This window comes from Mesitornis unicolor, unplaced genomic scaffold (genome assembly GCF_000695765.1).
Source record: "Mesitornis unicolor isolate BGI_N332 unplaced genomic scaffold, ASM69576v1 scaffold50622, whole genome shotgun sequence".
Lineage (NCBI taxonomy): Eukaryota > Metazoa > Chordata > Aves > Mesitornithiformes > Mesitornithidae > Mesitornis > Mesitornis unicolor.
Window position 1 is genome coordinate 63059 of NW_010168164.1, and position 12463 is coordinate 75521.

The 12463-nt window shown below is 40.3% G+C and overlaps 1 protein-coding gene across 1 annotated transcript in view; it reads left to right on the forward strand.

Moving 5' to 3' along the window:
• CCDC88C (coiled-coil domain containing 88C) overlaps positions 1 to 12463 on the forward strand; it is a gene marked incomplete at its 5' end in the record, with an annotated part of 82844 nt that overhangs the window by 56424 nt on the left and 13957 nt on the right. The window contains 7 exons of the mRNA XM_010178909.1: positions 1 to 837; positions 3093 to 3220; positions 4137 to 4278; positions 4849 to 5037; positions 5416 to 5577; positions 6660 to 6937; positions 11448 to 11591. The exon at positions 1 to 837 is cut by the window's left edge and continues 255 nt beyond it. Coding sequence (XP_010177211.1) covers positions 1 to 837; positions 3093 to 3220; positions 4137 to 4278; positions 4849 to 5037; positions 5416 to 5577; positions 6660 to 6937; positions 11448 to 11591 — 1880 coding nt within the window. The remainder of the gene's footprint in view (positions 838 to 3092; positions 3221 to 4136; positions 4279 to 4848; positions 5038 to 5415; positions 5578 to 6659; positions 6938 to 11447; positions 11592 to 12463) is intronic.

Genomic DNA, 12463 nt, shown 5'->3' on the forward strand with positions numbered 1-12463 from the left:
GAAAAAGAGCTCCATCGGCTGGAGAGGGAGAATGAACAGCTGACAAAGAAAGCAGCAGCGATGAAAATAGTGACAGAGAAAGTTGAAGTTCTTGAGCAGGAGAATGGGGATCTGGAAGTGGAAAATAGGAAGCTAAGAAAGTCACTGGACACATTGCAGAATATTTCCATCCGGCTAGGGGACCTGGAAAGGGACAACAAGCAATTGGATGAAGAAAATCTGGAGCTTAGGAGGGTGGTGGAGACAATGAGATTTACCAGCACAAAAATGGCACAAATAGAAGCAGAAAATAAAGATCTGGAAAGGGAGAAAGAGGACTTAAGGAAGACTGTGGAAATGTTAAAAGCAATGAGCAAGAAATCGGAGAGGCTGGAGTTAAGCTATCAGAGCGTCTACTCTGAAAACCAGAGACTTCAGCAAATCTTGGAGAACAGCAGCAAAAAGATCCAGGAGCTAGAAAAAGAAGTACAGGGAACGGAGAGTGAAAATCAGGTGCTCCAGAGAAACCTTGAGGAGCTAAAGATTTCTGCCAAACAGCTAGAGAGGTTAGAGAAGGAGAACAAAGCCCTTGAACAAGAAATGGCTCAGCTTGAGAAAGACAAAAAGATGCTAGAGAAAGAAACAAAACGGCTTTGGCAGCAAGTGGAGCTAAAAGATGCTGTTTTGGATGACAGTACAGTGAAGCTGGCAGTTGCTGAGAAAGAAAACAAGACACTAGAAAAAGAACTTGCTCGGTTCAGAGATTCATCTAATAAGCTGAAAGAATTTGAAAAGGACAATAAGGATCTCTTAAAGCAAGTTACAATTGATAAAAGAACACTAGCTACATTGAGGGAGGTAAGCAAAATAATAGTACTGGTTTCAATATGATGCTACTTTTTTCTTTCAGCTCTGTGAAGTATCAAAGGAAGGCAGCTGTCCCATGACTATTTAATACATGAGCTAAGAGATCTTCATAGCCTTAACAGCTATCACTGGGTAGTGTTGCCTTGGAAAGTGGAACCTGCCAAAAACTGCAGTGTCTGCAAATACAAAAAAAAGACTTTGTGTCTGCAAATACAATGTAACCAAATTACAACTTTTTTCTTGCAGAATGGGTTTTTAACACAGCTCTCACATGGTAGCTGTAAACCAAAGACATTGATACTTTCTCTAACCCTGTGACCACAAAATTGTTTGCTAACGTGAAAGCTGCAGAAGGGGAGGTTGACTCTTAAGCCTAGAAATTAGAGCACTTGTTGAGGCTACACTAACATCCCTGTTCTAAAACAGACTTAGCTAAGACAAAAACCATCCCAGATGACCAACCTAACCCTTCCAAAACCAGCTGCACCAAGTTTTTGCTTTACAATTACCTACAGTGTTTTCCCCCAAAAACTTCCACAGAGTGAGAGCATGCTTAAGCAGCTCTGTTAAGCAGCAGTGATCTCTTTGAACAACCCCTCTCCACAGCAGAATGCAGTAATTGCTTTTCTCCTAGTAGTCATCTTTTAAAATTACACAAATAGCATTACAACACTGGCAAATCAATGACATGTGTGCCAGAACATGACACTCTTGTAAGTGGCCTATGAGCAGATTCAGGTTATTGCAACTTGCTCTCATTGCCTGCCCCAGCAGCTGTTGTTCTGCAGGAAACAGGATTTCCTGTGAAAGCCCATTCGAAGGAAAACGGTCAATGCTCAGTGTAATAAATAAGTTTAGCAAGAGTAATGCAGTAAGCAATTACTTGCTTAAAGTTTTTGTTTTACTAAGTTTTTGAAGCATTAGTATAATTCTGAGGAGGAAAAAGTTTATCAGAAGCATTTTAAGGAGTCCCAGGTTATGTTTCTATCCATCTTTCCTTAAATAAAATAATAGCATTTCTGAGAAGGTTCCTTTTTAATCTTTCCCTTCTCAGACTTGCAAATTCCCAGTGGTGCAGACCCATATAGAAACGTATCTTCTTTTCCTTAGTTACTTTCTGTAGATGCTACAGGAGGAGTTCATGGACGTTGAAGGGATGTGTTTACAGACCATGGACTGGGACTGACCTTAACCTTACCTTTTGTTTTCCTTGCCATGTGAATGAATATGTAGGTAAATTTGAGATATCAGAGGAGTATTGAATACCTGCAGTTTGTTTAACAAAGTTAGTTTGTTTTAAAAAAAATTATTCTTGCTTCTGTTTGATATCCAGGATATTTTTTTTCTTTCCTGAAGTGCTTCAGTAACTTTGTTATTTCCTTATGCCTTGTTTAAGAAAACTTTTGAGCACAAGCATGAACAGTGTAGTTCTCTATAGTACATTTGTATTTCAGAGAATTTTGAATGGTAGGAATCTTTGAACTTGGCTATGCATCAAAAATTGTTTGTCCTTTTTAAACATGCAGGTTGGTATTATATCTTCTCAGGCCATTTCCACACCTAACTTTACTGGCATACCAGCAAAGTATTGTCCCAGTATACTTTCTGGTACAACTCCATCAAATGTCTTGTATGACTTCTTTGTCTGGTTCTGCTTAAGTTTCTTCCAAAGAAACCCAAATGAAACCAGAACAGGTAGATACTGGAGTAAGTGACCAAGCTCTGTAGGCTCCAAAGCTGTCTTGTCTCTTGCAAGACAATGTAATAATGGTGGTTTTTTTTTAATTTTGGAAGTAATTTTCCCTGTGTCAGAAGCTCAGAGTCATTAGTGAAAATGGACTCGCTATTGCCAAGTTTCTTTGTAATAACATCTTAACCATACCGTTTTGTCCTAGCTGAGAGGTGAGAACTCCCTCTGCTGGTGTCCCCTGGCCTGCACACATCCCCTCTTTCGGCAGGCAGGCAGGATGCCAGTGTTGGCAGAAGTAATTCAGTACAGTGAGCGAGCCGAAGGCCAAAAGAAGCATTCTTTACATTTATTCCAAGTAAACTATAAATAAAAGCAATCAGTTTAATTCTGCACTCAGCTGAATTATGAAGAATCACTCACAGAGAATTGTAGCTGACCTTCTTGGAACTAGGATTTTTTCCAATTACTTTTTAGTATTTTTGTAAAAAATGTATATAGTGCTGGATAATTATCACTACCTTTTGCACAGCAACTAATCGTGTTAGTGCTGTTACAGGATTTGGTCTTGGAAAAGCTGAAGAGTCAACAGTTGAGTAGCGAGCTGGACAAACTGGACCAGGAACTGGAGAAGATAGGATTGAACAAAGAGCTGCTGCTGCGGGATGACAATGGCAATGACGACACGTAAGAAAACTGAGCTTTTGGTCACTTTTTTGGCTCTGCAGGTTTTTCCTGAGACTAACTCAAGCCTTTATTTTTGGTTCTTTTCTGTCTCACTCCAGTTACCCTTACCAATTTTGGATATAAAGCATATTTTTCTGTAGCAAGCTTGGCAGCATACTGCTAGTTTTGTAGAACTTTTTCTTGGAGTAAAAGAAAAAATGCATTTTCTTTCTCCGTGCCAACTGGTGTTACTACAGCCCCCCTCTACTTTCCAGTAGAGTAGCTGGATAGCTATTTCAGTGGGTATTCCTCCTTATATTCTTTTTTACAAGTGAGAATAGCGTCTATTAGATGGTGTCTGTCATTATTCTGTGTAATTGGTGATCCAAATTTATATTTGTTAATATAAATATAGATGTTGCCTAAGAAATTCCTGATTCCAAGGAAGTCCTTTGCAGGTCCTATAGTAATGAACATGAAAACCCCCAACAACCTATGTGTGTATATAGGCCTCTTGGTAAGACCTAGTTAGAGAAACATACCCAACTCATAGGAGACTTTAGAATCTACTGCAGATTTTTCTCCTTTTCAAAAATGTACAAAAGAGCCAAAAGTTGAAATTTCTGTAGTGTAGAAATTTCTGTAGCAGAAAATTAGAAAAACCTATTTTCTTTTGTTATGTAGCTCTTAGATATTTCTGTAGAACCATGCTGGGGTTTCCTCTATTAAAATTGATTTGATTTCCCAAAAGGAGTTTCCTTAGCTATAACATATTAGTAGCGATCTGTGGCAGTAGAGGAAATAATTTTCCTGAAGAAGCAAATGCATGTAATGTGACATATGGTGAGATCTGGAATGGGTGAAGGTGAAGTCTCCTGTGCAGACAGTGGCTCATATCCTAGTGGCAGACATTGGAAAGCTATTTTTTGTCTTTCAGAAAGTACAAGATTCTGGAGAGCAAAACTGAATCAACACTAAGAACAACACTAGCTGTGAAAGAGGAGAAGATTGCAATGCTGGAAGCTCAAGTGAAAGACTCTCTAAAATTGAACCAGCAGTTACAGAATGATCTAAATATGGTAAGAGCGTAACTGAATTTTAGTTGTTGATGATGTGGTTCTGCATGTTCACATGCGGTTTTGTATTTTTTTTACTCAGCAAGAACAAGTTATATCTATTTTTCCCCCGCCCACAATACATACATGCATTTCCCAAATACATTTTTTTGACTGGACTGCTTTCTCTTGTCCCTTTCTATATATTGGCACCAATTTCAGCAAAATTGTTGGGCTGCAGGCATGGAAGGAGCTTTTTTTACATAACCATTATTTGCAATCTCTGTTTTCCCATGGTTTTTTCATTTCCACGGTCTTGTTTTTCTGCGTAGTTTAATGAAAGCATAGGCTGAAGAGAGTGCAGTTGAAACATCTCACCTAAGAACAGCCTGTTAGGCGACAGCGAGACTGAGGCCAGGAGACATGGGTTCCTCCACCTGTCTTGTGTCTCAGCTTCCTCATCTGTGAACCAAGGGTAATGGTTCTTGAATCCCTTAAAGTTCTTACAGTGCAAGATTGGAACTGCATATTCCATCGTTATTAATATAAGATTCCACTGTTAGTGTTGAAGGTTGTTGCCTTTTGGCTCTGCAGGTGAAGAAGGACTTCAATGCACTTAAGCAGGCTCAACAAGATGGGCAGTATGCTCAGAAGTCACTGAGGTATTCTGCAGAGAAACTCATTCCCAACCACCAAATGAATGAGAAATTAGAGACAGGGCAACGAGAAGCTACCATGGAGCTGCTGAAACTCAAGGACAGGGCAATCGAGCTGGAAAGGAATGTAAGCCTTCTCCTTCTGTCTCCTGTTATCCCTCAGACTTTCGATGTGATCATGAGTGTCTTGCTGGGAACTGGATTTTTTAGCTTATAGGAATCTAGTGGGTTTTCTGGAGCATATAAGTCTACTGAATTCCTCAGGTATCTCTTAGGACTGCATGGGACTTTAATGCTATATATGTCTTGTATAACATCATTGCAGGGATTAGTACTGTGTGTAATACCTGTCCTACCTTGGTCTAATGCTGGAAGGAGTTTGCTTTTTAACATTTGTTGCTGAACGATCATCACTGATTAGTTCTCATCTTTGATGAGACTCCAAATGATCAGGACAGCTGTTTCATTTCTTCCTGCCACCCCTTCAATGCCATCTCTCTTTCAGAATGCAGCCCTGCATACTGAGAAGCAGCTGCTTAAAGAACAGCTGAAGCATCTGGAAACCCAGAACGTCTCCTTCAACAATCAGATCCTGACACTACAGAAGCAAAACGTTTTCCTTCAGGAACACAATACTGCCCTGCAGACACAGACAGCCAAACTCCAGGTCAGGACAGTCTTGCACCTTTGTGCCAGAAGACTGGATTTGATAATAGTGGTGTGGAAAACAGCTAATACGAAAATGTTTAGTATTGGTAGGCCGATGTAGTGATGTAAAGATGAGGCCCCTAAGGTGGAGCTTAGTTTGAGGTCTGAATTTCTCCAGGCTGGAAGAGAAATTGGCTCTGTAGCTAATGTCTGGTAGCTATGTTCATTAAGAAGAGAGATATTTTTAAAATCAATACATTAAAATCCAGAAGCTGCATTCTGGAAGAAAACATCTTTTCTCTTTTTTTCTGTTAATGCCATGCTTGTGAAGAAGCTTGGAAGAAATGGGAAGGGGACACAGATCAGCTCCCAGGAGGCACTGTAGCAATGGATTCCAATCACAATTTTCACGCTTTCAGACAAAATGTCAAAGTTGCCAGTGGAAAAGAGATACTCTCAAATGTTACTTTAATTTTGAAAAAATAAACTTAGCTTGAGAAAGAGAACTGTTTTAAAGGACAACATTATATTGTCCAGTTTTTTGGATGGGAATTTCCCTTTTCAAGCTTTTCCTCTGGCATGTTCACAAACTTTTTTTTTTGTTCTCTTTACTTATTTCTCACCTGCAGTCAAAGTAAGCAAGCAACATATAAAATCAGTGCACTGCCTGTGTACTGAAATCAGATTTGTTAGGAGTGCTGCCCCCACACACAGTGGTGTAGTTTATTTTGTTGAGCTTGGGTGAACTATAGTTTTCGTTACTTGTACACAAACACACTTTGTACATGATTGTCAGAGATGTGGTTGAGTTGCATTGTGAGTGTCTGAGCTCATCTTGGTCTTCAGGCTGAAGAGCTTCTGCGGGTAAAACAGTGGTTTTTCAGTTTGGAGGTTATCCTGATACCTTTCAGACTGCTGACAGTTTGGCTTTATATACTACCAGTAATACCAAAATTATGCCAAATTGTCCATAAGTGTCTTAAGTCTACAAAGCAATAGATGCATTCCTGATCAAGTCTATACAGATAGAAGTTGCCTGTTTGTTGTGTGTGCCAGTAGGTGTAAATAAGTAATGCTTGCTTTTTATTTGAGAAACTTTAGGTAGAAAATTCAACCCTCAGCTCCCAGAGTGCTTCACTGATGGCCCAGAATGCTTTACTCCAAAATCAGCAGACTGCCAAGGAGAATGAGAATGAAAATCTACTGAAACAGAAGGAGCAGCTGAAAGCTGAGTATGAGTCATTGCTTCAGGACCATGAACACCTTGCTTCGCTGCATGAACGGCAGTCCACAGAATATGAAATGCTAATAAACCAGCACAGCTGCCTGAAAACGTTACACAAAAACCTGGATCTGGAGCACAAAGGCCTGGGTGAGAGGTATGCTCACTGATCAGGGATGTAGCATGGCTGGAATGTGCCCACGGTACAATCTTAGCCTTAAATGTTGGTCTCCAATTACAAATGGAAACTACTGAGTGAGTTGTTCCCCTGAAAAAGTGTCTTCTCATTCTTGCTATCCTATCATTAGGAGATTAAATGAAAATATCTGCAAAGCTGTGGATTTTAGACCGCTAAAGGTGGCAGACCACAAATGACAGGTGATATTGTAAAAACATGGGCTTGAGTATTGGGGGCGCTTTGTCAGTTTAAATGTCTTTACTACATTTAAGAATCTGTGCTATAATAACATGCACCCTTAAAAAGATCCTTCCAGTTCTACTGCATGGGATATCTTTTCTCATCATACAGTAAGGTCTGCAAGTCACCTAGGTAATTACCTATGTGGGAGTAGTGTGTCTCTTGAGAAATTTTAATTATTGAACATTGTGTGTGGGACATCATGACAAATAAGGCTCTCTGAAGGATGCCATATTGAGCTAGTTATGAGATAGTGAGATAGTGATATATTATTTATTTTCTTCTAGTTCTCACAATCTAAGGCTTTGCTCCAGACCCTTCAATGGAACTGTGAAAGCAGAGTATCTGTTTATTGTTTAGTCTCTAGTCACAGTCATTTTCTGACAATTGTGTGTGTATCAAACAATGTATATAATGTGCTACTACATGAATGCCACTCTGCCTACCTCTCAAGGCTTTTCTTGGGCAGTTTGGTGATTTTCCTCAAAATAGCTGTATTTAAGCTCAGTTTCTGTGCCAGACCATGAGTTGGGTTTAGAGCAACTCAGTGATCTTTGAGGGTGGACTAAAACCTGGTGCTAAACTTCTGTTTCCCAAAGACGAAGGAGCTGGCCATGCAATGTGTGGCAGGTTTTGACAGAATACAAAAATAAACCTATTGTGATTAAAATATTCACCAGGGCTGTGTGACAGGACAGCTGCTTGGCTGTCAGCTAAATGAGCTGTAAGTGATTACACAGCCACCGTTCTCTCAGACTGATTAATGGTTCTCATTGATTCGGGCTTTGAGATTACCACACTGCAGTGTGTTGAGGCAGTTTGCTGGATTCTTTCTTTTCTTGACAAGCAACCAATTATTAAACAGTTCTAGCTGAAGGAAAAAGTGTTTTTCTAAAAATAGGTTATATCTAATGGTAAGTGCTCAGATCACTGTTGTAAACATTAACAGTTTGGACTGTTTGTTAACTGAGATGTGACTGCCAGGGAGAGATGCTGCAGGGGAGCAGATGGTGGCCTTTTCTATACTCAAGGCAAGTTGATTTTGGCACTTAAGAGTGCAGTGTAGTCCTCAGCAGATCAGTCTCAAAAGATACTTACCAAGGTGATTTATCCAAGGGCAGCCTGTGTCTCCATTTTGGCTGTCAGAAAAAAAGAGGCAAGCCACTTTTTTTGGTGTGTGTTTTGTTTTCCCTCCAACATGTGCTATGTGCAGTTCAGCTGGCTGAGGGAGTAGAGTCGAGAAAGTTAGAAAAACAGCCCTAAGAAAACTGTTTGTTTTCTTCTGCCACTCTGGGGCATTTAACTGCTGAGATCAAACATTTCCGTGTCAACTTCAGCTAGAATGCATCACCTGCTAAATTTTCACAGTGCAGACAAGAAGTTTGCTTGGACAGTGTCTAAGAGACCGGTTTTGCTTGCCCCAACTCCAGGGTAATTGGTTTTTCTCCATTGGTGACAGCATTGCAGTCATATTTCAGTTGCTTAAGGCAGGATTTCAGTCCTGCACAAACCTGTGATTGCAGCTCATCTAGAAAAATCCACCGCACCCTGAGTTAGCGTGTGGACTCCCAACACCGTGTACAGCCAAGTTTCCCAAAGTTTGTGTAGTTCACTCTGATGCATTCTAACCATGGGCTATTTTCTGCACCTGAGCAAACTTATTAAACCTCCGTCAGCTGTATCTGCATAGTATTAGCATTGCAGTGGGGTTTTAATAGTGGATTGTGTGTAACTGCACTGAAACAGCCTGTTATAGCCCAGCAAACCACAGACATGTGGGTTTGACTTAGCAAGAAAAGTAGAGTCAGTATGTGAGGATCGTTTACCATTAATAGCAGTTTCTTGACTTTGTGGTGTTTTGCTGACTGTTGCAGTGAACACAGAAATGCTGGAGTCTTTTACTGCATTTTTAAAATTGCTTTCCATATTGCACATTACTAAGAGGAGGTAATAACTTACTACCTACAACTGATTAGCAGATCTTTCAGCATTTCTTTGTGGCTTACTCTAGAGAAGTCTAGTGCTGCAGAGACACTGGAAAAACTCATCTCACTGGAAAATCAGAGTCCCTGCTGTGGAGGATGACATATTGCAGGGATTAGTATTATGTTACCAATGCTGTCTGGTAATTATTTGCCACATCCTTATTATCATAGCTGAGCATTTTAAAAGTTCTCTCAGTTGCAAATACCTACCCACAGTATTTCTCCTAACAAAGCAGCAGAAAGAGTGAAAGCCAAAAGGAGTGAAGCGGAATATGATTGTTCAATCCCAGGGATGGATTGCATCAGAGTAAAAATGGATTTTATTTGCATGTATAAGGAATTTTTTTTTAACTGCTGTCCAAGTGCCTGATGCTTAAAGAAGTGGAGTGAACATGAGCGTTGAATTGCCTACAGGATGGGTAATCTTGCTTCAGGTGGTAAAGCTTGTCAGGTTGCACAAATCCTGCTCTAATGGTAGACTCCATGCTGAATCAGAACTGCAAGAAAATTTTGCCTGGGGATTTCTTTAGGGCTCCAAAGATGCAAAATCACTTGCATTGTTGCAGTCTCTTCTTGCTTACTGTTCACCTGATATCTAGGGGAGCAGCTGTGGTCTGCTTCAGTGGTTCTTGTAAGCTCGGCCAAGCTGGTAAAACTGAACCAGTATACAGCTTCCCTCTAAGTAGCCCTCTTTAAAAAACAGAGGCTTGGATAAAAATGAACAGAGTAGCCCTATCATACAGAAATGGCAAAAGAATTCACAACACAGCTTCTGCAGAGGCAGCCGTGGTAATCTCTGCCAGGGTACTGACTGTGGAGTTTGTCTGCTCAGGCTCTGGATTGGCATGCAGTCTGTCTTGAATCCTTGGAGCTGGATGTGAAACCTTCCTCTGCTTTCAGGTTCTTCCATTTGTTGTACAGACATTGAATTTGAAATGTCCTGGAGCTGAATTAAGGGAGAAAACAAATAAATAAGGTTAATTAAATGCCACTGCTGTTACTGGGAATGAATAGCAAAAGACAGCTTTTGTCTGGGAGACAGGTACTTTTCTGTGTAGCCTTCAATGGACTGGAATTTGGGACAGAGTAATTTGACTCTGCGATGAAGGGAATGGTAGTCTGAGAGAAAAACGAGTTGGCAGGAGTCAGTGTGTTCAGTGCTGTCTGCTGCTTTTGGTTTTGTTTTCAAGTTTTTGTGACTGCAGAGTAACTGTGCTCTGTGTTCATCTCTGCTTGGATGTCTCGCAGATATATGATGCTTGTTCTTTAGCTTCTTCCACCTGGCTGCTGTTTTAAAACTGCTTGGAATGAAGTTTCTCCATGACTGGCACAGGTGTATCTGCCCAGGGATATCTCTGGGTTATATCCTTTTTTGCTGATGTCTTTTGTCGTTCACTACACCAGTGTCCCCATGGCTTCTGCTGGTGTCTGTGTGTGGGCACAGACCCTGACAGAGGCCACCAGAGGAAAAAAGTCTCCTGACTAAAGCTTGCTGTTTTGCAAAGTCGTCTCAAGCCCCTGGTTCTTTGCAGCATTTTCTGAATGTGGAGGCTGAGTCCGCTTAATCCACGGTTGTACCAAGTATCAGGGAGTTGTTCCACACCCCTCTTATTTTAGCATTGCAGAGATCAAAATTAAAGAACTAGTTGAGGGCATCTGCCCTCTGTCCCTGCCCTGAAAGGTGCTTTGCTGTCAACTAACTCACTGACACCAGCCTCTTCGCCTCTCTGGAATATGCAGGAGATTCTTACCTATGCAGGGTGCTATTACCTATGCATTTAACCTAATATGCATTAGGGTGTTACCTAACTTTGCTCATTCCACTGCTTGTTGCTTTTTGACTGCTGCTTTCTGCTTTTTAGTCAGGTTTTTGAAACCTGCCACTGACAATTATTTGTGAATAGGATGCCAGTTTAATGGTGCAGTTTCCACTCACCCTGGAGACTTGCATGTTTTTTTACCAAATGATAAGAATCTGTAATTGAAATAAGGTTCTGGCAATTGTATTCCAGTTTGCTTAAAAAACATTTTTCTTTTTATAAAAGCCTCCCTGTTGACTTGCAGACTAAGCTGAATTTCCATGCATAGCGTGGTAGATGTTTCAGCCTTGGTAGATGTTTAACCACACAAATGTGTATGAAACTAAGCAGGTAGTTAAAAAAACTCCTTTCTGGTCATTGAGATAGTACATATTAAAAATCTTAAACTAGAGGAATTAGAATGCTTAAATGAAATCTGAGAGTGTGCTACTTCTCTTTTTGCAGATACAACAGTTTAATGAAACACAAGGCAGAGTTGGAAGAGTTGGAAATAGTTTTAAAAACTGAGAGAGAGGTTCTGCAACAAGAGAGAATATCAAATGTGATAACCACTGGGGAAAATCAGAAGCTGAGGGAGGAACTGGACAGGTATGGTTTCCTTGCTGAATTGTTATATATCATTAAAAAGTCAATTATGCAAAACACACAGTTGTTTTGCTGCTGTATTACCTGTAGCTCCAGAATACTCCAGAATGTCCATTAACTTGTCTTGATTTCCATCTTGTTAATTTGTTTAACTCAAGATTATCATCTTCATGGGCAGTGTCAATGAATACCGTTGTCAGATCCTTCAAACATGGTCTGATCCTGGGAGTTTTTGCTCATTCAAAATAAGCTTCCACGCGTGGTTCAGTTCACGAGTGTTTCTGTAATGAGTTGTTTCCAAGCACTTGTCTTTAAGTAGAACTGCAAATACCCAAAACCCCCAATAGTATCTAGAGTTGTGTTTTTCCCCTTAGGGAGAACTGTATTATATTTTTTTTACACAATACGATTTCATTTTAGGAGTTACCATTGCTGTTTGTTTTCTGCTGCCCAGAGAAAGCTGCCATTTGTTAATACTCGGGAGAGACTTGATTCTTGTTATTAAAAGTGGGCTTAGTGATTTCTGTGATCACTGGGAAGCTGTTAACTCATGTCAAAAGCCCTTTTGTGAGCTGGCATCTGAACTTTACATAATACAGCAATAAAATATACCCTCTCCCCCAATCTGTATCCCTGCTGGGGCTCTCTCCATTGTAACCAGTTCAGTGCCACTGCTCATACTCGAAAGGCATTTTGAGGAATAGTTTGGTGCAAATAAGGGGCCAAGGTCATATCAAGTTAAAGTGATGTCAGATTGCATCATATTTAAAAATCACATATTAAGTTCAGTCAGGAAAGCTTCATGTGCTGTCCCAGTTGTAATGTACTTTAGAACAGTGCAGAGCTCTGCAAAACAGATTTGCTCAACATTGCTG